The sequence below is a fragment of the Nerophis ophidion genome, linkage group LG04 (assembly GCF_033978795.1).
Source record: "Nerophis ophidion isolate RoL-2023_Sa linkage group LG04, RoL_Noph_v1.0, whole genome shotgun sequence".
NCBI lineage: Eukaryota > Metazoa > Chordata > Actinopteri > Syngnathiformes > Syngnathidae > Nerophis > Nerophis ophidion.
This window is the reverse complement of record NC_084614.1, coordinates 25874751-25898863: the sequence shown is the minus strand read 5'-3', so window position 1 is coordinate 25898863 and position 24113 is coordinate 25874751. Positions and strand designations below refer to the sequence as shown.

The following is a 24113-nucleotide window of genomic DNA, read 5'->3' as shown; positions in this document are numbered from 1 at the left end:
ATTATTGTGTGAGTTTGTGTAGTAGTGTTTCCTAAATGATACATATTTTTACACACACACCTGCCCCCAGACATATTTTTTTCATCAATGTAGACCTCGAGTCAAAATAATTGTCTAGGTCGGGCATAGTGTACATAAATGCCAATAAAGACCTGTTTTCTCTTTCCTAAACGTTTTTTTTTTTTTTTAAATAACATTTAGTTTTCTCTTTTTTCCTGCTTTTCTGCTGCAGAAATACCTTGAGGAGTACCTGAATGGTCTACTGGAGAACAGGTTCTGTAGGAGTGACCGCAGTATGGTAAAAAAGTTAAAATAACACTGACATAAATAGTAATCCTGTTATAATTTCTAGCTGAAAGGCATTTGTTATCTTTTCCTTTTCCTTTTTTTCAAGCTGGAGTTTCTGTCAGTCGGTGCTCTATCTTTTGTTACCGATCTTGGGCCCAAAGGCTTGTAAGCAGAGACCATTTTTGTGTTTGTGATAGACACAAAGAGTCGGAGCGACTAAGAGTATGTTATCTTTTTTTTTTGTACTAATCCCAGGGAAGGACCCATTTTCAAGAGGTCAGGGGGTCACCGCATCCAAGGTCTGAATTGCATCGGCCATCATCAATTCTGCTTCCGCTGGTCTCGCCGCTGGCTGGTGGTGAAAGGCTCTTTCCTGTTGTACATGAACCGAGACAATGGCAAGATCAACTTTGTGTTGCTGTTTGACCCAGAGTTCAAAGTGAAAGTGGGCCGTGCTTACTCAGGCACTAAATATGGAGTCTGCATCGAGAACTTCACTCGGTAAGTCTGGTCTGTTCGCTGATGGAATGTACATTCTGATGTGGGTCATTTTGTGATTTTGGTGTGTGTGATGCTTGTTTGACTTCAGGAATCTGATTATCAAATGCAGTAGTTACAGACAAGCACACTGGTGGAGTCATGAAATCAACCGGTTAGCAGAAACCTGTGATTTTCTCAAAGTGCAACGCTTTGAGGGGTTTGCTCCTCCACGAGACAACACGCTCACTAAATGGTATGCTGTCTTTTGTATCGTGTGTGTTTAGGCCATTGCCAATAATACATTTTGTTGGACGTTTTATTGTCCCTTAATTTATTGCTGATACATTTTTTTATTGTCAGCATTATTTTGAGACCAAATTAAGCCCGAATGTAATCATATTACAGAATAATTATAATTAAAGTATACCGGTACATGTCCTTTGCAAAACTTTAATTGCTTATCACTTTTCTTTGCCATTGAAATTGGAAGGTCAGTAATGTTTTTTTAACCTAAATAAGTAAACAAGCAATAAAAATAAAACTGGCTCTCAATCTGTGTTAGCAAAAATTCTTCTTCAATAAATCTTGAATTGCAGTTTTTTCCCCAGTTCGAAAAACTGTGGCCGGAAGTTTGTTTTGTTGTTGTTATTTTTTGCTGCTATATCTTACAACAAATTGGGCATACTGGCTCGTTTGTCCGTGTCAGTGAGCTCATTTTGCTAATTTAGTTTGAGGCCCAAATATTTTTGTTACGTAGCGGGGCTTCTCAGTAGCGAGTTGCTACTGTTCTGTCGGTATTGGTATTAGTTAATTTTGAAAATGCATTCAGTTACAACATGTCCCATTAAACATTTCCAGTTTGTCATTACAACATGTCCGAAAAGGATTGTAGATGAATGACAAGAAGACATCACTCCGCTTTAGGGCTGCAACAATGAATCCATTTTTTAAATGTATTTATTTTTATTAAATTTTTTTGTCCTGTCCAGCTTCTCAGGCAAATCATATTGTTGATGTAGATGTCAATATTTGCTGTACATATTTACTTTACAAAAGAAAAATGTGGGATACTTCTCTTGTTGCCTTATTTGTATTTGACTTTATTAAATGGATTTATATTATTATTTGGTGCAGCCGGGCCGGAGAAGGAGGGGATAGAAAGAGGAAAAAAAGGAAGACAGATGTTGGGGGAAAAATGTGGGGACAATAGGGGTATAAGACAGAGAGACAACAACAACAACAGCAAAAACAATAACAACAACAAAAGAAAAAGATCAGCAGATTCAAATACATATGAAAAAAGCTCAGATTTATATTCTATTTCTTCGATTAATCGTTTAAGTGTCACTAAAAAAAATTACCAAATCTGAACTGCATACAATGCCCGAAACTTTAAATACGTGGACATAGTTTCCGCACGGCCGCTGCAATAGAATGCAAATGAGAGCGGTGATGTGAAGGTATCGTGATCTGTCTGGCAGCGAAAAGCAGAGTTAAATATTTTTAATTATTAATTATAGTTTTTGATGCACACATAAAAAGTGCAATTTCAATATTACTTATGTGGATTTATTAGAGAAAAAAACTATGAAGGTTATGGCAAGAAAATGTGTTTATTTTAAAATGTTCCCTAAAATATGCATTGAGGCTATAACATGTGTTTTATCCAATTACCGTATTTTTCGGACTATAAGTCACAGTTTTTTTTTATAGTTTGGCCGGGGGTTCGACTTATACTCAAGAGCGACTTATGTGTGAAATTGTTAACACATTACCGTAAAATATTAAATAATATTATTTAGCTCATTCACGTAAGAGACTAGACGTATAAGATTTCATCGGATTTAGCAATTAGGAGTGACAGATTGTTTGGTAACTGTATAGCATGTTCTTTATGTTATAGTTATTTGAATGACTCTTACCATAATATGTTACGTTAACATACCAGGCACCTTCTCAGTTGGTTATTTATGCGTCATATAACGTACACTTATTCAGCCTGTTGTTCACTATTATTTATTTATTTTAAATTGCCTTTTAAATGGTCTATTCTTGGTGTTGGGTTTTATCAAATAAATTTCCCCCAAAAATGCGACTTATACCCCAGTGCGACTTATATATGGTTTTTTTTCCTTCTTTATTTTGCATTTTTGGCAAGTGCGACTTATACTCCGAAAAATACGGTTCTCAATTAACCCAACAAACTAATTGATAAATTACTAAAGTAATCGATTGTTGCAGCCCTTAAAATGAACGCGGTCGGTACCTGATCGCGATGCACCAAGTGAACCAACTTTTACCCCAATTGAAGCAGTGTGTTTTGTTGTTAAAGGTATTTGAATGGAAGTGGCTACTTTGCCGACCTTGCTGATGCACTTGAACAAGCTAAAGAAGAAATATTCATCACGGACTGGTGGTAAGGCTTTTGATGAAGTGCAGTTTGGGGGAGAAGCTTGACCTTTATCACACAACCCTGACATTTTCTCCCAGGCTCAGTCCAGAAATATTCCTGAAGAGACCAGCGACCGATAACTTCTGGCGCTTGGATCAACTTCTAAAACGCAAAGCAGTGGGTTTTATTTTGTTTTTTCACCTTTTCTTAAACTCAATTTAATTGATTTTTACAGCAGGTGTGTGCAAACATTTTCCAGCCAGCATCGCATACAGAAAAATTTAAAGATGCCACTTTGATACATTTTGTTCATTAAAAGTCAATAGACCGTAGGTCAATCAATTTATGCCAAACTATTTGAAAAAAACATCCACATTTATACCTATATTTGGGTTGTATAGCATAGCAAATTAGTGAAATATCTACAGTAATCTACACACCTTGAGATATTTAATTTCTTCTTGCTATTCTTCTGTATACATGTAATATTATTGTTATTCCACCAAGAAAAACTTTTTTAGTGGCTTAACTTGCCTTTTTTTGCAATAAAGCTGGGTATGTCCATTTTATGCAACACACTTGCGCAAACATGACAACTTCCTACCGTACTACTGCAGTTGTCGATTATTTGAGGTTATCAATAGATATTTTAGTGAAAAATTGTTTTAAAAAAAAAACATGTAAAATGCATTCATTTTTTAAATAAGGAGGTTGCTAATCAAACAGTGACAAGGGGGATTTGGTGCACTTCCATTTTTTTTTCTTTATCCTTTAAACGCAATTTTGAAATTTGGGAAATACTTCACCAATGATGGCGGTGATAATTCAGTTTTTCTTACTGATACGAACCAAAGCTAGGTATTACTGATACGATTATTGGCAGTTGTCAAAACAAACATCTTCATTATTTGTTTTTTGCTAAAATACATGTTTATAGTTTGTTTTCAATGAACTGATTCCTACGTTACTACAAAACCCAAGACCAGGGAAGTTGGCACGTTGTGTAATTCGTAAGTTACAACAGAATGCAATTATTTGCAAATCCTTTTCAACTTATATTTAATTGAATAGACTGCAAAGACAAGATATTTAATGGTCCAACTGAGAAAACTTTTTTTTTGTTGCAAATAATCATTAACTTAGAATTTAATGGCAGCAACACATTGCAAAAAAGTTGGCAGAGGGGCATTTTTCCCACCTTTCCTTTTATCAACACTCTGTAAACATTTGGGAACTAAGGAGACCAATTTTTTAAGCTTTTCAGGTGGAATTTTTACCCATTCTTACTTGATGTACAGCTTAAGTTGTTCAACAGTCTGGGGTCTCTGTTGTGGTATTTTAGGCTTCATATTGCGCCACACTTTTTCAATGGGAGACAGGTTTGGACTACAGGCAGGCCAGTCTAGTACTCGCACTCTTTTACTATGAAGCCACGCTGTTGTAACACATGGCTTGGCATCGTCTTGCTGAAATAAGCAGGGGGCGTCCATGATAACTGTCAGGCTTTCCCCTGACAGTTTTTGGAGTTTTAGTTTTTTCTTCTGCATTTGTCTTGGTTTCCTCTGTATGTGTACTATTTCCTGTCAGCGCTCTTATTTTGTCTGTTTCCTGTGTTTCTCCCTGAACGTTTTTTCCCCTCAGCTGTGGCTGATTGGCACCTGGCCACACCTGGTGTCAACCAGCCCGCTCCTTTTTTACCTGCTTTGTTCCTCCAGTCAGTGCTGGATTATTGTCGCTCTTGTCGTTGCTACCTGTCATGTCGTATCATATCGTGTCAATGCAGCGTAGCGGTAAGCTATATTTGATAGTTGTTTGTAGCTTATTGTCTTTTGTTCCCTGCTTCCAAGTTTGTTTTCATATTATAAGTACAACTTCTGTTTCTTGTTCGATACCTGCTCGCTTCCATGTGTTTTGTTTGTTATCCGCCCAAGTGCACGCTTTTTGTTTGTACCCTTTGTTTTTTGTCTTAGTGTTTCAAATTAAATCATGTTTTCCTGCAAAATGCCTCCCTCCTTCTCTGCATCTTGGGGTTCGTCACTAACTAACTCTGACAATAACGTTGCTTGGATGGCAACATATGTTGCTCCAAAACCTGTACGTACCTTTCAGCATTAATGGTGCCTTCACAGATATGTAAATCACCCATGCCATCACATATGCTGGCTTTTGATATTTGTGGCTATAACAATCCGGATGGTTATTTTCCTCTTTGTTCCAGTCAAGTTGACTTAAGTCTTTGCATCTTACAGTTTCGTTATTTCATCGTTGAGTGGATAATTCACAATGCGAGAAAGTATTGAGCGTTGATACTGCCATTATCAGCTGCCAGCCACAACAGGAGCAGCAGATTGCTTGCACCTGCACTGATTGGAGTAGCGACAGTCAATCCAGAGTGCGCTTAAAATCAACTGACAGGTCATCTTCAAACACTGTCATGTGTAACGTGGGTTACACTTGAATTGCTATTATGACATCTAGTGGACACATTAAGAACAGCAATTTATTTCGTAAAAAATGCAGTTCATTTCCATATTTAGCAAACTTATCTTGCAGGCCGCGGGCCAGATTAAACCTGTTTGCGGGCCTGATACGGCCTGTGGGCCGTATGTTTGACACACCTGAGCTAAGCTATAGCTTCTGGGTCAGGAGCTAAATGACTTTTGAGTTTGTAATGCACAACACAATGCAATAGGACACCAATCTGTACTGCTCAATATTAAAGTGACTTTCTCGAAGGACAGTTGTCTGTTTGGTCTGGCTGAATGTAGACATTTTGGAAAGGTGGAAAAAAGTTTGTCCCACTGCAGGGATTGTTAGCAGTTGTAAACAGTTTGTCTTTCGTTGTGATTCAATTTCTTTAAGCAGCACAAGAAGATGCATGAACCTTTTCCATCCATAATAACTCAGTGTAGCAGAAGCACTCCCATTTTGTTGCCATAGCTTGGGTGTAAGCGCCACATTTACGCCACAAAGTCACGGCATTCTTTACTCTATCTCTACTGACAACCCTCTCTTCGTGCTCAGCTCCTTATATTCAGGTTCAAAAAGATAAGTTTCTGACTCCTCATTTGTACAAAATAGCCATCTATTCCGAGATCTGCCATGATTAGCAAACACAGGCTTTTGTTGCCGGAAGTAGGGAGTATAATGAAAAGCAGGAAGTACGTTGCTATGTGCACTGAAATAAATGCGCACAGGAAAGAAGTCCCGATAATGTTTAAAATGACCAAAATTCAGTATATACATATTACATATTGTACGTATTACATATTGTTATGATCTTGTCTGTTATTACATTATATACATGTAAACACTTAAAACGTTGATGGAGGTTTTTAAAGATAGTTAGAGGGCTTAAGGTAACAGGGGACTCCCATTAGCTGCATTTTATGAAAAAAAAAATGTATGTTCAGAATGCAAAAAAAAATGCATTGTGTTCTCATACATCATTGTCAACGTCCCACTGGGGTGAGTTTTTCCTTGCCCTTATGTGGGCCCTACCGAGGATATTGTTGTGGTTTGTGCATCCTTTTGAGCCACTTGTGATTCAGGGCTATATAAATAAACATTGATTGATTGTCTTGCACATGATTGTAAACAATAGGGACATTTTCAGAAAAATGCAGTTTCTCTTTAGGGTTTATGCAGGCACTCCTATTGTTAAACGTTTTACTTTGAATATGTTACTTCTGCTTCCAGTTTCGCTTATGTTACGATTGGTAATGCCATTCTCAGTCGTCGTCATTGCCGATGTGAGTTTTATATAAAAATGTTGCTTATTTTCAAATGCAAATGTTGATATCTATACTTACAGTGTTATGCGTCATAGAGAATTGTTCCTAATTAGCTGATGACGTAATCTGTCAAAAAACGCCACCGTTGATTGTATTCCTTAGGCAAACATTGGCAGTTCATGATCATCCTTATATTGCTTACTTGTGATACAAGACATATTTGCTTGGTATCTTGAGATCGCTATAATCACTGTTGTTTAGTTCTCAAAATCTTTGTGGTCTTCCGATTTAGTATTTTTTTTTTTTTTTTAGAATTTTTAGTTCCATGTATACTTTCAGTTATTTATTTTCATTTGTCAGCTCCTCTTTTTTTATGCTGCAGGAACAAGGAGTCAAAGTGTGTGTTCTGCTTTACAAAGAGGTAGAGCTCGCACTTGGCATCAATAGCGAGCACAGTAAGAGGACTCTCATGGATATGCACCCAAACATTAAGGTCTGTTACCTTTTTGACAAGCTGTGATTTTATACACCTTAAAATAATAATTTACAGGTTTTTTTATTCAACAGGTAATGAGACATCCTGACCATGTGTCATCTGTGGTGGTCCTGTGGGCTCACCATGAAAAAATGGTGGCCATTGACCAAACAGTAGCTTTTGTGGGAGGAATTGACCTGGCATTTGGAAGGTGGGATGACAGCCAGTATCGGTTAACTGACCTCGGCTCGACAGACACTGCTGAGAAAGGGACAAAGAAGGAGCTAGATGCAGATGTAAGACTGACAGGGATTGGGCGTGTATGTCATGACATGAAGTATTTTAAATTTTCTTCACTTTTCCAGGAGAATGGTGTGGCCGTATCAACGCCATCTGATAGCCAACAACAGGAGCTTGTTGACCTGACAGGCAACACCCAACTGTGGCTTGGCAAAGACTACAGCAACTTTATTAGGAAAGACTGGGTCCAACTGGACAGACCGTTTGAGGGTATATGCCCAAAATGAATGTATTAGCGCAGACATACATGATACAATGGTGCTAAAAGGATGTTGTTGTTTTTTTAGATAACATCGACCGTACTAAGGTTCCACGTATGCCATGGCGCGACCTGTCATCAGCTCTTCACGGAAGTGCTGCTAGGGACGTAGCTCGTCACTTCATCCAGCGCTGGAACTTCTCCAAGGTTGGTTTTGCTTAAATAAGATGAACAGGATAAACCACATAATCTAAAGCAGTGGTTTGCAAAGTGCGGCCGAGGTGCATTTTGCGGCCCCCAGGTTGAGTTTTGTTGGCCCGCAGCACCTTGTCGTAATTAAGTCAAACAGAATAGCAGCAGTCTGCCAATTTTAACAAGTTAACTCATGATTAGTCACAAAAAATTGGCACATTAACCGTGTATCAACGCTGATTAATCATCCAATTTATTTTGACCATACATGCTCCTTTACTTTAACCGCTGATGGTTACCTGAAAGGCATGGGTTGTTATACAGTCAGTGATCAAGGCAATGCAAAAGCCAGTGCAAAGATGAGTGAGGAAACTCTGACTGGTGTACTCTGTGGAAAATGTTGCATCAAAATTCACCCAGTTGGCACTTTAGATGATAGTGCTACAAAGGTTTGAGCAAACAAACTATGTATATTTTATTTTTTTTAAATTGTGTATGACATTTTGACAATAAAAGGCATTTGTGTCCAAATTTGGGGTATTTGTTTGTTTATTTAAATTAATCGAGCAAGTAATTTACTGTGATTAGTCATAATTGATCACAATTAAAAAATGTAATTAATCGAACTAAAAAGATTCTTATTTGACAGCACTTGAAAGAATTCAAGAAAAACGTAATGTAACGAGATAAAGCTAACATAACATCATTCTCTCTCTCTGTGTGAGTGTGAGTGTGTGTTGGTCGGCAACCTTTACCACTCAAAGAGCCATTTTGACCCGTTTCACAAAATAAAGAAAACAATGGGAGCCACATAACTCTTTTGAAATATATAATGAAATAATACTGCATACAGAGTTTTTTTTTGCTTTGTGCACACGGCCCCACCTCAATATGAAAATGTAATGTTAGTGCGGCCCGCAAGTTTTATATGATTGCCGCTTAACAGCGTCACACCTGCCAACCGTCCCAATTTTCCCGGGAGACTCCCAAATTTCAGAGTAATTATTCTCTCGAATGTACGCTGGTGTTCACCCAATGAACAATAAAAAGGGCATACAATGATGTCACTACCGCCCTTACAGCTTGTACAAATAGCTTGCCAGCCCAAAGAATTGTTTGACGAGGCTATTGCAGACACACGTAAGAGACTGCAAGGCATCCTTATTCAACAGCAAAACAGGTTACACTGAGGATGGCCGTTTAAACAACTTTAGCACTCTTACTAATATGCGCCACACTGTGAACCCACACCAAACCAGAATGACAAACACATTTAAGGAGAACATCCGCACTATAACACAACATAAACACGACAGAACAAATACCCAGAATCCCATGTATCGTGACTCTTCCGGGCTCCAATATACACCTAGCTACCACCAATCCAACCCCCCCATACACCCCCCCCTCCCCCTCGCCCACCCCTCCGTGCGTCGTTTGAGGTGGGTGGGGTTGAGTTGGTGGTAGCTGGGTGTATAATGGAGCCCGGAAGAGTCACGATACATGGGATTCTGAGTATTTGTTCTGTCGTGTTTATGTTGTGTTATAGTGCGGATGTTCTCCTTAAATGTGTTTGTCATTCTTGTTTGGTTTGGGTTCACAGTGTGGCGCATATTAGTAAGAGTGTTAAAGTTGTTTATATCACAACCCTCAGTGTGACCTGTATGGCTGTTGAACAAGTATGCCTTGCAGTTGCGTATGCGTTCAGATAGAGGTTGCATCTAAAATTTGACCGGCTGGCCGGCACGCAGATAGCATGGTGAAAATCCTGGCGCGATGACATGTAGAAAGGGTGTTAGAGGCATTGTCATCACGGCACGTCCTCAAAGTTGATGTCTGGGTGAAAATCGAAACATTTGTACCCGGGAGATTTCTGATGGAGAATTTAAAATTGGAAATCTACCGGACTTCTTTGGGCAGTCGGCAAGTATGCGGCTGAGCCACATCAGAGTGGTCAGAGAGCCGCATGTGGCTCCGGAGCCGCGGTTTGTCGACCCCTGGTATAGTATGTGTGTGCGCATGTGTGGATGTGTGTGTGTGTGTGTGTGTGTGCGTGCGTCCGTTCGTTCGTGTGTGCACGTGCGTGTGTAGTTTTACACCATATTTTTTATGCTCGAGCTTTGAAAATCATTTAACCATATTTTATAAGTTATGTAATGATTTGTATTGACTATAAATAATTACGTTTGAAAAATAAACAAAAGACTACATCAAAAACTAAAATTCAGTTCAATCCAATATGTTCAATAGTCAAGTGTTTATTTTCCAGGTAGTATACTGAGTGTATATGATACAATAAAAAAATTAGTTGGTAGGTCCAAAGGTAAACGAACAGTGTTGGATATCTCCTACTGCGGTGACGCAAATTCAAAACTTCTAAGCCGCTTTGGCATTAATTGAAAAAGTTAACAAAACACAAGAAAATGGGCAAAAACGATGAAAAACCAATATTTTTAGAGACTATATCTTAAGGGAAAATGTTTGGCTACTGTATGAACTTAATAGTATGTTTTACAAATGCGGCTATAAATCTGTCACGATGACAGAGTTCAAAGCAATGCTAAAAAGGCAATTATCTCTATTTGCTTTTAAATGGACGCGGCCGCGATACCGCTAAACCGGACTAAAACTATGACAAAGGACATGTTGACTCATCGCTGAAAAGGAGTTTAGCAGAAACAAAGGACAATTTTATTCTTGAGGCAATTCAATCTCTGAAAGTAGAAACCAGCAAAACACGACAATCATGGTGATAATCAGCTACTGAAGGGACCGGTTGCCATAATCATGCCAGGAGTCGGCCATAAATATTTAGTATCAAACATCCATCGCATCAACTTATTTTTATTTTTAACCCGCTGGACCTTATCGGGTTCATGCATAATTGTTATTATACAGGATAACAAGATGTTGATTTTAAGAGGGCAGTCGGAAATGATCTGGCTTTCATTTGCTTTGTCTTTCTAGATCTTCAAAAACAAGTACAAAGACGATTTCTACCCTTACCTTCTCCCTAAATCTCATTGTACTGGTGACAGACTTACATTCACTGTTCCTGCATCACAGAAAGCCAAAGTACAGGTACTCGTATTTGCTCACACACTAGATGAGGTCACAAAGTTTGATGGCATTTGGAGGAATTCTCAGTAGATCAGTATATGCTTCTGTGGAACTATGGAAGCGCCTCTTCTTCCGTTTGTTACTTACATGAAACTTTTCAGCAGCACCGGGTTCAGTTGTTTTTGTATTATGTTTTTTAAGCCCTCACAAATCCATTCTTCATCCTCTGCATACATTCTCTTATGCCTATGTAGTGATTTGAAGCTCGTTCCCACACTTTGTTAGTACTAGTGTACAAGTCAGGGTTAACATTCACTGTGTGTAGGGAATAACTCTAAAATAAACTTAACAATGGTGTTCTCTGAAGCCATAGATAAACAAGTGGAAGTGTCACATTTGCTAAACCTAATCTACTTCTAGTATTGATCAAATTACAAGCTCAAGGGGCGTCTTTAAAATTAAAGGGTTAGGATTAAAAGAAGAGGCGGTTGACCGTGTGTTGATCTTGTAACTTGAACCCCATTATTCTGCAGCATTCTTTCATGTATCAGGCACAGGTAGCGGGTTTGGTTTCTCCTCTTTACAGGATTCAGTATCAGTGACATTGAGCTGTATTACATCTGCTTCCTTGTTTGTGCACCTGCTAACTAAACCACACTGGAAGAAAGTAATGTATAGACTTAAATCTTAGTTCTCCTTGGTGTAGACCTAATTCTGGTGGAAAATAGGCACATATACGGTAGGAAATAAGCAACACTCAATTAAATTGTGCTGAGAATATATTAGTACGATTCCACGTTATTTTTTCCAGGTGTTACGTTCTGCAGATCGTTGGTCAACTGGAACTTGTGAGAATTCGATCCTCAATGCCTACGTCCACACCATCGAAAACAGTGAGCACTACATCTACATCGAGGTAATGAAGGAATGGCTTGTAAATCGACAATTGGAATGTGTATCTGGTCTTTTTATTGATGTGTTAACTTGTTTACCAAAGCAATACAGTATGCATTTTGACTTCATCAAACTAGAAGACCTTTTTTTATTTAACTGCTAATTGGCCTTATTTTATCACGGTGTTAGGAAGTGTAAGTGTTTTGTGCTGGTTTGCAGTGCAGCGTTCTTCTCACTACTCATTAGTTGCATGCCGGTGACACACTGAAATTCTATTCATGAGGTTTGATGAGTCTGAATGAAACCCCACCCTCCTTCCCTGGCAGGAGGCTACCTGTTTAAGTCCTCGCCTCATACTGAGCCACCATCTGCTTTTTTTTTCGCCATTAGAACCAGTTCTTCATCAGCTGTGCCGATGATAAGACGGTCTATAATGGGATCGGGGATGCCATTGTGAACCGAATCCTGCGGGCTTACAGGTGTGGCACTCTTTTTTTGGTTTCATACAAATAATATTTACACAATAAGGAAGAATGTGAAAAAATCACACAATACAAAACCATTTGAATAAATGTAATGTTATTCCAATAATAATATAAAAAATGATAATAGAGAATGTTTGTTGTTGTCTTTTTTTCTTAACAGAGAGCAAAAGAAGTATAGAGTGTATGTGGTAATCCCTTTGTTACCTGGATTTGAAGGAGACATCCGTACTGGAGGAGGGAATGCCATCCAAGCCATTCTTCACTTCACTTACAGGTAAGACTCAGCCATTTTTATTCAGTTGTAGTCAATAGGGTCCTTATTTTTCTTTTTCTCTTATTCTCCGCTTTTGCCATTTCGAATAAAAAGTAGCCCATTGTTCTATTTTATATCTCTTAGTAGACTCTATAACAGGGGTCTCAAACATGCGGGCCAATTGCGGCCCGTGAGACGTTATTTTGCGGCCCGCACCTTGATATGACAATTTATTGCTAGTGCGTCCCGCGAGTTTAATATGAACGCATGCACGGCGCTTGGCAGCGTCATACTTGCCAACGCTCCCAATTTTCCCGGGAGACCCCTGAATTTCAGGGCATCCATTCTCTAGAATTCCTGTCGACTTTCTCCCAATCAACAATATTCAGGGGGTGCCATGATGGCACTGTCTCTAGCTCCACCTCGATCCTGTTCATACAGCATGCAAGCCCAGTTATATGTTGTATCTGGCTATTTAAGACGCACATGTGTTATTGCAAGGCATACTTGGTCAACAGCCATACAGGTCACACTGAGGGTGGCCGTAAAAAAAACTTTAACATTGTTACAAATATGTGCCACACTGTGAACCCACTCCAAACAAGAATGACAAACACATTTTAGGAGAACATCCGCACCGTAAAACAACATAAACACAACAGAACAAATACCCAGAATCCCATGCAGCCCTAACTCTTCCGGGCTACAATATACACCACCAAACCCCTCACCCCCCACATCCTCTACTTGCGTAGGTTGAGGTGATGTATCTTGTAGCCTGGGAGAGTTAAGGCTGCAAGGTGTTCTGGGTATTTGTTATGTTGTGTTTAAGTTGTGTTACAATGCCGATGTTCTCCCGAAAAGTGTTTTTCATTCTTGTTTGGTGTGGGTTCACAGTGTGGGGCATATTTGTAACAGTGTTAAAGTTGTTTATACGGCCACCCTCAGTGTGACCTGTATGGCTGTTGACCAAGTATGTCTTGCATTCACGTGGATCTGCATAAGCTTCATACAACATGTTACTGAGCCGGCACGCTGGTTGTGTGATGTAAAAGTGGACGCGATGACATATTGTAGAGCAATGGTTCGCAAATTGGGGGTACGCTTACCCCTGGGGATACTTGAAGGTATGCCTAGGGGTACGTGAGATTTTTATTTTTTTTAGTATTCTAAAAAATAGCAGCCATTCAAAAACCCTTCATAAATATATTAATTGATATATTAAATATATATATAAATATTTTAATTGAATAATTGAACAATCTGCTGTTTCTCATTTAAGTAGCTCTCCAGCCATTTCCCTGCCAATCCCCTTATGCCGTAGTTTTCCAGTTTATTTACCAAAATCTGGTGGTCAATGGTATCGAAAGCCTTTTGCAGGTCAATAAAAATTCCTATAACAAATTTGTTCTTCTCCATACCATTAGTAATGTTCTCTATTAAGTCAATTAGAGCTAATGAAGTTGACCTTTTTTGTCGGAACCCATGTTGACCATGGGATAATAATTTGTGCTTTTCAATGAAGTCTATTAACAAATAATTTTTCCAATATTTTTGATAACTGTGGCTGAAGAAAATAATCTGGGAACGCCGACAAAAACAAACACCTTGCAGACAGGCGCAAAAAATGGGTTATAAAATTGACTGTGGAGTAGAATTTACACTAAAGTATATCCAATACATATTATCTAGACCAGTGATCCTCAAGCTCTATCTAGTGGTATGCCAAAGAATCACTTGATTAAAGTACACTGTTTTATTTTCCTATATTCCAACACAGTATTACTGTTTAAACTGTGTGTAATGTGGCCACAAATAATAAATATAATTGTTAAATAAAACCTCTGTCTTTATTTTTATGAAAACCTAGATCTACTACGCTACGTATTTTAATGTTGGTCATTTTGGTGGTACTTGGAGACCAAGTTTTTTTAAGTGGTACTAGAAACCTCAAGGAAGTGTTTTAAATGAATATTAAAATCATCATAAGTCCCCTTTAATCAAGACATGCATGCATGTATTTCCTTTAGCACACAATTTGTATTGCTTTTTTTGTAGGACTATATGCCGTGGGGAACATTCCATCCTGTCAAGACTAAGTGAATGTAAGTGATTTATGTTCCAACTTCATAATTCACATCAAATCATTAAATCACATCTGTCCTCTTGTAACATGTTTCTCTTTTCTTTCTTTTCTTGTTGTCTTTTTAAACAAAGCCACTGATCTTAAGTATCTGACCATTCTGTCTCCATTTCCATTCTTTACTTGCTTCACATTCATTCCAAACCAAGTATGTATAATGAATGGAATACTATGTCAGATAAATAATGTGATTCTGTTGTGCCGCTCAGTGGAGGACCAGTGGACAGAGTACATCACAGTCTGTGGGCTGAGAACAAAGTCTGAACTCTCCCAGTCGCTTGTGACAGAGCTAATCTACGTTCACAGCAAGACCCTTATCGCTGACGACCGCTGCTACATAATTGGTGAGTTTCACCGCCCACTCATTTTAAATCACAGTATCCCCTTGACCTTGGGACGTCACATAGATGCTTTATTAAAAATATCTAAATATAGCAAATGAGTCAAGCGCTGTAATGTTTGTTAATACTTGTCAATATATCATAGCAAACATGTGCCTCTTTTTTTAAAGCAGCAGAGGAGAAAATATCTGATGGAATTATAGCCATGTATGTTAGTTATTTTGCAGAAAAAGTCCAATATTTCAGGTCTGGTAATATTTGAGCTTGGGAAATTCATGAAAAACCTGCAGATTTTGTTCTTTCATTGAGTTAGAGTACAATGTGCGATGGCTCTGCTCCAATATTTTGCACAATTTTGAAGGTTTCACTCTGTACATTTTTAGTGATTCGTGAATGAAAATGCACTTTGATGTCAGTATATCTCCCCTAATTTTTGGTAGCATATATAATATAACATTTTATTTTACTTCACATCATTTGACTTGGTTGCTTTAATCATCCAAAATGTACGTACCAAAGTTCAAACAGAGATGTGCCCTTATTTGTTTATGAGTGTGACTTGTTTCTTTTATTAAATTATGTCCTATAGCGATCCATTTATTTTAGCCACCACATCCCAATTTAGAATTTGATTATATATAACACCATACAAGCGGTAGAAAATGGATGGATGGATGGACAATTACATTTCAACGGCACATTGTACATCATTTTTAAAAACATGGTATGCACATTCATACCTTTTTAAAACAATACAGGAAATTTCGGGAAAAAGTATTTTCCTATTTGCTTTGTATTGCTATTTGTTAATATTTCTTCCCCCTCAATGTTTGTAGTGAAACCTTTCTCTCCACACCCAACCACCCATTCACTTCCAACAAAACAAAACAAAAAAATTAAACACTCAAAAAGACATAGAGAAAAAAAAGTTTACAAATAAATACATTTAAAAAGAGGGAAAACAGTCCAGTCTTTTAAAATAAATACAGTACAAAAAATGTTATGAAAGCAACTGTTACAAAAAAAAAGAGCTTGTACCCATTTTTCATCCAGGATCAGCCAACATCAACGATCGCAGCATGCTGGGTAGCCGAGACAGTGAGCTGGCAGTGTTTGTGGAAGATGAAGACAGAATCCCGTCCATAATGGGAGGGGAGGAGTACGAAGCAGGACCTCTTGCGCTTGCTCTGCGCAAAGAGTGTTTCGGGTCAGTAAAGACTATGTTGTCATATGTTTTTCCCCAAAACCAAGATGATGATTTTCTAATTTAGAAGCATGTCATTGACACTTGAGGACAGTGGTGCCAAGTCCGCTTATTATAAACGACTTTGGCGTCTAGATTTTTCCAAATTTACTTACAATTATAGTAGTCGCGGGTTGTGTTTTTTGGGGTTTGTTATTTGGACTTTTCTTTTCTGTATGTGTGGTAGGTAGTTTCTCTTTGCTGTACCACCATTTCCTGGTTATCGTGCCCGCATTTACATTAACTTTGCATGCTCTCAAACACATTTACATTTACAATAGATATGGATTTGTGGCTTTTTGAAAGAAGCCAGTGTTCTGTGTTGTTCCTCTCAGAGCTTTTTAGAAAACTCTAGTTGTTATATTTGCACTTTTCAGAGGTAGACCACTAGTAACTCGTTTTTATCATGAAAACAATCAGTAGCAGCAGTTATATAGGATCAGCATATTTTAAATGTTCATTTCCCAAAAATATATACTCTATAGGTGGGAATTGTTTGGGTAGTGATTTATTGTAAACATTCCATGAGGTGGTGCAATATTGGTGTTTTTGACAGTGATGTCACTCTTGAATTTCAATCAATCAATCAATCAATGTTTACTTATATAGCCCTAAATCACTAGTGTCTCAAAGGGCTGCACAAACCACTACGACATCCTCGGTAGGCCCACATAAGGGCAAGGAAAACTTACACCCAGTGGGACGTCGGTGACAATAATGACCCAGTGGGACGTCGGTGACAATGATGACTATGAGAACCTTAGAGAGGTGGAAAGCAATGGATGTCGAGCGGGTCTAACATGATACTGTGAAAGTTTAATCCATAATGGATCCAACACAGTCGCGAGAGTCCAGTCCAAAGCGGATCCAACACAGCAGCGAGAGTCCCGTTCACAGCGGAGCCAGCAGGAAACCATCCCAAGCGGAGGCGGATCAGCAGCGCAGAGATGTCCCCAGCCGATACACAGGCGAGCAGTACATGGCCACCGGATCGGACCGGACTCCCTCCACAAAGGAGAGTGGGACATAGAAGAAAAAGAAAAGAAACGGCAGATCAACTGGTCTAAAAAGGGAGTCTATTTAAAGGCTAGAGTATACAAATGAGTTTTAAGGTTAGACTTAAATGCTTCTACTGAGGTGGCATCTCGAACTGTTACCGGGAGGGCATTCCAGAGTACTGGAGCCCGAAATGAAAAAGCACTACAGCCCGCAGACTTTTTTTGGGCTTTGGGAATCACTAATAAGCCGGAGTCCTTTGAACGCAGATTTCTTGCCAGGACATATGGTACAATACAATCGGCAAGATAAGATGGAGCTAGACCGTGTAGTATTTCTCCCTCATTTAAAGAAAACTTTATGTGGAAATGTATACTGTAAATGTGCATAGTTTTTTATTGTGGCACACAGTAGTTTAGGTTAGAAACAATATTGAAATTGTGATACTTTTCAGTATTCACACAATAATAAGTATTAAATGCACAAGATGCGTGTACAAAATGTATATGAATACAAATAAGACATGTCTGTCTGTGCACATTTCTCTTGGTTATTACTAACGGACATGTGTTATTTAATCAGTCAATCACTATCCTTTATTTAACCACGTGGAAAAAAAAGCTGATTGAGATTAACATCTATTTTCCAAGAGTCACCTGGCCAAGAGGACAGCAAAACAAAATTACAGAAATACATATAACAACAAAAACAGCCACAACACACCCCAATTTAAAAACAAAAACAAATGACTCACATGTATGAACATAAAAACATGCGATAGGTAAAAAAAAATGTTTCTGTAAAAACATTTGAAAAAATATAACATTTTTCGCCAAACCTGACGAGTTTGCAAAATTTGGGGACTTTTCGTGCTTGTTATTGCCTCAAAAAGGCATCAAAACCCATATAATTATAATGATAATTAAAAAACACTGCAATTTCAATGGGGCCCTTGCGGTGCTCTGCATCGCACCAGAATTGTTTGCTCCGCTGCTTGGTCCAATGCAAGTACAATGGCTAATAGAAACAATTTCTCGATCTTATAAAGTTGCCTGAAGTGCAGTCATTGCGAGTCATTTATTAACCAGGCAGCAGCATATATAAAAAGTGTTTTTTTTTTTTTACAGTTTCACAGTCCCAAAACACAATGAGACAAATCAACAAGCTAAAAAGAGCCACTTAGGGAAAGACCATACACATTATTTAGGATTTAAAAATCTCAAGTTATTTAAATAACTTAAGTTTCTCTAATGTATGATGTTAACTGGTTATTGTTGCATATGCATAGTGCAATATTAAAGGTATCTATATTTTTCACAATGTGGTGAGTTGCCTCTTGGTTCTTTTGGGCTTTTTTTTTCATAGCGCTGGTTGCTTTTTTCTCTTGCGAGATCTGGCAACACTGCTTGGGGACAACTTTTGAATTGTTTACTACCCTTTAGTGTGAATGCTCTGATCTGCGCTCAAGTTCGGTCCACTTACTCTTCTTTGGTACGGCTGGAAGAGGTGGACCGGAGCCCAACGGCATGTACATCTAGCAGAGTCATGATTGTACTGTGAATGTGATTGTGAATGTTGTCTGTTTTGGCCCTGCGATGAGGTGGCGACTTGTCCAAGGTGTACCCCGCTTTCTGCCCGAATGCAGCTGAGATAGGCTCCAGCCACCGCCGCGACACCGATAGGGACAAGTGTCAGAAAATGGATGGATGTATTGTGATTGTTTTTAATGATAAGACACAAACAAAGGGGCTGAAGCACAAATGCTCGGTGTGAGCGCAGGCCACACGGGGCAAGGGAGATGGAGGATGAATCCAGCACAGTACACATGACCTAATGTGGGTACGCCATTAAATTCCTGTTTTACTAATGTTTTGGTTTCCCTACCCATTTAGTGTTCTTGTTGGAGTTACATCAGACCCCGACATCAACATTGAGGATCCAATCAGTGACAACTTCTTCTTCTTGGTGTGGAATTCATCAGCTAAACTGAATGCCACTATTTACAACAAGGTATGAATAAAGCCAGAGGTTGTTGAGGGTATCATTTTTAACCGTTCTTTTGACTTGGTTTTACCTCTGTCTCTGCTACGATGATGCAGGTCTTCAACTGCCTACCATGCAACTCTGTCCACAATATGCAAGAGCTGAAGGAGTACACCAGCAAGGAGCGTCACTGTGACACAGACCCTGATCAGGCTGTTGAGGAGCTCAAAGCTGTCAGAGGACTATTGGTCCACTTCCCCCTAAAGTTCTTGTGTGAAGAGAACCTGCTGCCTGCATTGAACACCAGAGAGGGCATTGCCCCTGTCGGCCTGTGGACTTAGTTGCAGTCACTTTTTCTGGGCTCTGGTATTATCATAACTAACATTCTGCCCAATACAATTAAATAGTGGCAGTCTTGGAAATTCAATGGTGACAAAAGCCATCTCCACAAGAACTGTGTTATTGTAGATTTTATGACTGACACTTTGTGAGAATATTAAACCTATTGGACTATATGTGCATTATAATGTATACAGTCCATCTCACATGGTCTGGGTACATAATGTGCATTTATTGGTGCAAGATTTTTAGTTGGAGAGTTATTTCTCTCTCTCTCTCTCTCTCTCTGGCCCCTCCCCCCTCTCTCTCTCTCTCTCTCTCTCTCTCTCTCTCACAGAGGCCTTACCTCTCACAGCAGTGCTAGCAAATCTGTCAGAAAAAAACTGTGGTGATGAATACAAAGAAATGGCTGGATATGAGCTGGGAAAATAGACGGTGTCATACGGTTGTATGTTGATAGAAGACGTGTATTATCTGCATATGCAAGTCGTTTTTAAATATTCTTAGAAATGTTGGAATTGTTTTTAAGTGATTTGTTAAAGTCCTTACAATGCCAGAAATGTAAAACTGGACATTCCCCCATCCCCAACATGCTGAGAAAAATGTGAAGCAGAGATACAAAGTAGATTGAAGGGACTATTCAACCACTATATTTCCATTTGGACTTAAAAATTCTGTGTCCAACTGCCTTACGTGAAACTACACTGTCATCATTTGATTACAAAAGACTTAGACTTAGACTTCCTTTATTGTCATTCAAATTTGAACTTTACAGTACAGATGAGAACGAAATTTAGTTGCATTAGCTCGTTGTAGTGCAGGATAAAAGAGCAATAAGGTGCAGATATAAATAGATTTACTGTAGTTTTTCTGTTTTTCTTACTGTACTGTACAAAAGACACAATGTAGTGTATGCCACTGTATTCTATGTTTGATTGTAGGGATTTTATATTTGATGGTCAGGTAGCCACAGAATGATGAATCTAACATTCAAAAATATATCGTATCTAATTTACAACTACTGTTTTATTGTTGCTAATAACGCCACATTTTCAAGCCTTATGATTGTCTGTTTGTGAAATGTTAGATAACTCTTTAGAGTGGTTTATCATTTAACTGTATCTGTAAAAACAGCCCAATTTATGTTTTCATTCTACTAAATGTTTGTGTATTGTACTTGTGACAAAGCCAGCAATACTAGTGTAAAGTAAACAAGACTATACGTGCCCAAGTCCTAACCATGTTGTAAACATTCACTAATGTTCTTTTGATAAAGCCATCTCTTCATAAATGGTGAAGTTATATTGACACGTTGACTTTATATATTTCTATGATAATTGTTGCACTCATTTTTCACTCACCAGTTTATACATTTTATGTATGTCAATCAACAGGTTATGGTCATTCACAATTAATCATGCCATTGATGCTCAGGGGTTGAAATATTAACTGTATGAATAATATTAAGCATTTGTTCTATTTCCTTAATAAACTGCACTGTGAGAATGTAAAACCGTTTGTTGGAAAATAACTTGCTGCCATAAAGCACCAAAAGAGCCCACGTGTCCATACACGTTGACTTTATATATTTCTATGATAATTGTTGCACAAATGTTTCACTCACTAGTTTATACATTTTATGTATGTCAATCAACAGGTTTCCTCACCTGTGGTCATGAGCTTTTAGCTATGGCCGAAAGGACAAGATCACAGGTACAAGCGGCCGAAATGAGTTTCCTACGCTGGATGGCGGGACTCTGCCTTAGGGTGAGAAGCTCTACCATACAGGGGAAGCTCAAGGTAAAGCCACTGCTCCTCCACATCAAGAGGAGCCAGGTGAGGTGGTTTGGGCATCTGATCAGGATGCCCCCCGAACGCCTCACTAGGGAGGTGCTTAGGGCATGGACGACCGGTAAGAGGCCACAGAGAACACCCAGGACACGTTGGGAAGATTATGTCTCCCGGCTGGCCTGGGAACACCTCGGGATCCCCCGGGAGGAGCTGTACGAAGTGGCTGGGGAGAGGGAAATCTGGGCTTCCCTGCTTAGGCTGCTGCCCCCGCGACCAGACCTCGGATAAGCGGAAGAAGATGGATGGATATGTTTCTATTTCCTTAATAAACTGCACTGTGATAATGTATACCTGTTTGTAAGAAAATAACTCGCTGCCATAAAGCACCAAAACAGCCCACGTCTTACTGCCATTTCATGGCATCCATTTTTATCAACAGCCTGATTGTTCTCTTGAACTCTTGCTGAACAGCTGTTGAAGTGAGTCATGCATTATTCCCAAGCATGTCACGATCTGCCAATGATCAGATAAATCTGCAGAAACTAGACAAAAGCAACATGATTTAAATAAAACCGTGTGAAAGATGTAGTTCAGTAAAATGTCCATGTGTAGTGATTGGGTATGAAGGTTGTGCGTTTCCTAACCCAGTGGATTTCAAATGGGGGTACACTAGAGATGCGTGGATAGGCAGTTATAACATCCGCAACCGCATCACTAAAGTCGTCATCCACCCGAACCATCATTTTATCAGAACCGCGACCGCCCGCCCGTTGTTATATATCCGGAGTCAGCGACCTTTACTACTAAAAGAGCTAGTTTGACCCGTGTCACAAAGTAGAGAAGGCAATGGGAGCCACTAACGTTCTCGCGAATATCCGATGATGCTCATCCAGATAACGAGAAAAAGGGCGTACTGTGGAACCATTGCCTTTGACGCCTTCTACATCATGTGCGAACCGTATGCCAGTCCAGCAACATGCTATATACATCTTCCTCAAATAGACGTACAAGATTGAAAGGCATACTGGGTGATACAGAGTAAACTGATGGTTGTGATATAAACAATTTTAACACTCTTACTAATATGCGCCACGATGTGAAGCCACACCATACCCAGAATCCTTTGCATCCATTACAATACCTAACTATATTTTACACCCCCGTAACCCCAACCCCGCCCATTTTACCGACGCACGGTAGCGGGGTGTATAATATAGTCAGGAATGGTCATGGATGCAAAGGATTCTGGGTATTTGTTGTGTTGCGTTTATGTTGTGTTACTGTGACGATGTTCTCCCGAAATGTGTTTGTCATTCTTGTTTGGTGTGGCTTCACAGTGTGGCGCATATTAGTAAGAGTGTTAAAATTGTTTATATCACAACCATTAGTGTACTCTGTTTCACCCAGTATGCCTTGCAGTCGTGTGCGTGTGATCTACGGAAACCACACACAACATATTGCTGGACTGGCAAGTAGATTGTAGTGAAGTGAAGTGAATTATATTTATATAGCGCTTTTCTCTAGTGACTCAAAGTGCTTTACATAGTGAAACCCAATATCTAAGTTACATTTAAACCAGTGTGGGTGGCACTGGGAGCAGGTGGGTAAAGTGTCTTGCCCAAGGACACAACGGCAGTGACTAGGATGGCGGAAGCGGGAATCGAATCTGCAACCCTCAAGTTGCTGGCGCGGCCACTCTACCAACCGAGCTATACCACCCCACAGAGATTGTACATGTTGTAAAAGGCGTCAAAGGCAAAGGTTTCAGAGCACGCCCTATTAATTTTTAACTGGGTGACTACTGGCAGACATTACTGAGAATGTTTACGTCTCCTATTGTCTTCTTCGCTTTGTGACACGGATCCAAAATGGCTTTTTGAACTATAAAAGTTTCCGATCCCTGAACCATGTATATCAAATATTTCCAAATGGTTCAACCGTCACCCGCCCGAATCTATTTAAAATCTATTTTTTCGTCATGTCACCCGCCCGACCTGCGGTTTTTCCGCGGACTCCGCGGATGAGACCGCATAACGCGCATCTCTAGGGTACACGTACCCTTGGGGGTACTTGAAGGTATGCCAGAGGGGACGTGAGATTTTTTTCAAATGTTCTAAAAATAGCAACAATTCAAAAAATCCTTTATAAATATATTTTTTTAATATTACTTCAACAAAATATGAATGTAAGTTCTTAAACTGTGAAAAACAAAATACAACAATGCAAAATTCAATGTTGACAGCTAGATTTTTTGTGGACATGTTCCATAAATATTGATGTTAAAGATTTCTTTTTTGTGAAGAAATGTTTAGAATTAAGTTCATGAATCCAGATGGATCTCTATTACAATCCCCAAAGAGGGCACTTTAAGTTGATGATTACTTCTATGTGTAGAAATCTTTATTTATAATTGAATCACTTGTTTTTCAACAAGTTTTTAGTTATTTTTATATCTTTTTCCCCCCCAAATAGTTCAAGAAAGACCACTACAAATGAGCAATATTTTGCACTGTTATACAATTTAG

At 39.0% G+C, this 24113-nt stretch overlaps 1 protein-coding gene across 3 annotated transcripts in view; it reads left to right on the top strand.

Annotated features, from left to right (window-relative positions):
* The window catches only part of pld2 (phospholipase D2), a 50038-nt gene extending 28728 nt beyond the window's left edge, over positions 1 to 21310 (top strand). For 2 of the 3 annotated variants that reach the window (XM_061897661.1, XM_061897660.1), the window contains 19 exons: positions 233 to 298; positions 395 to 453; positions 544 to 789; positions 878 to 1021; positions 3101 to 3184; positions 3259 to 3337; positions 7277 to 7387; positions 7462 to 7665; positions 7735 to 7879; positions 7957 to 8075; positions 11028 to 11141; positions 11932 to 12036; positions 12405 to 12493; positions 12660 to 12773; positions 14811 to 14857; positions 15105 to 15239; positions 16290 to 16443; positions 19368 to 19485; positions 19575 to 21310. In XM_061897661.1, coding sequence (XP_061753645.1) covers positions 233 to 298; positions 395 to 453; positions 544 to 789; positions 878 to 1021; positions 3101 to 3184; positions 3259 to 3337; positions 7277 to 7387; positions 7462 to 7665; positions 7735 to 7879; positions 7957 to 8075; positions 11028 to 11141; positions 11932 to 12036; positions 12405 to 12493; positions 12660 to 12773; positions 14811 to 14857; positions 15105 to 15239; positions 16290 to 16443; positions 19368 to 19485; positions 19575 to 19799 — 2358 coding nt within the window. In that variant the 3' untranslated portion in view covers positions 19800 to 21310. Of the gene's footprint in view, positions 1 to 232; positions 299 to 394; positions 454 to 543; positions 790 to 877; positions 1022 to 3100; positions 3185 to 3258; positions 3338 to 7276; positions 7388 to 7461; positions 7880 to 7956; positions 8076 to 11027; positions 11142 to 11931; positions 12037 to 12404; positions 12494 to 12659; positions 12774 to 14810; positions 14858 to 15104; positions 15240 to 16289; positions 16444 to 19367; positions 19486 to 19574 lie in introns of all 3 variants that reach the window. The other variant, XM_061897658.1, reaches the window with a different exon arrangement.
* The last annotated feature ends 2803 nt before the right edge of the window (positions 21311 to 24113 follow it).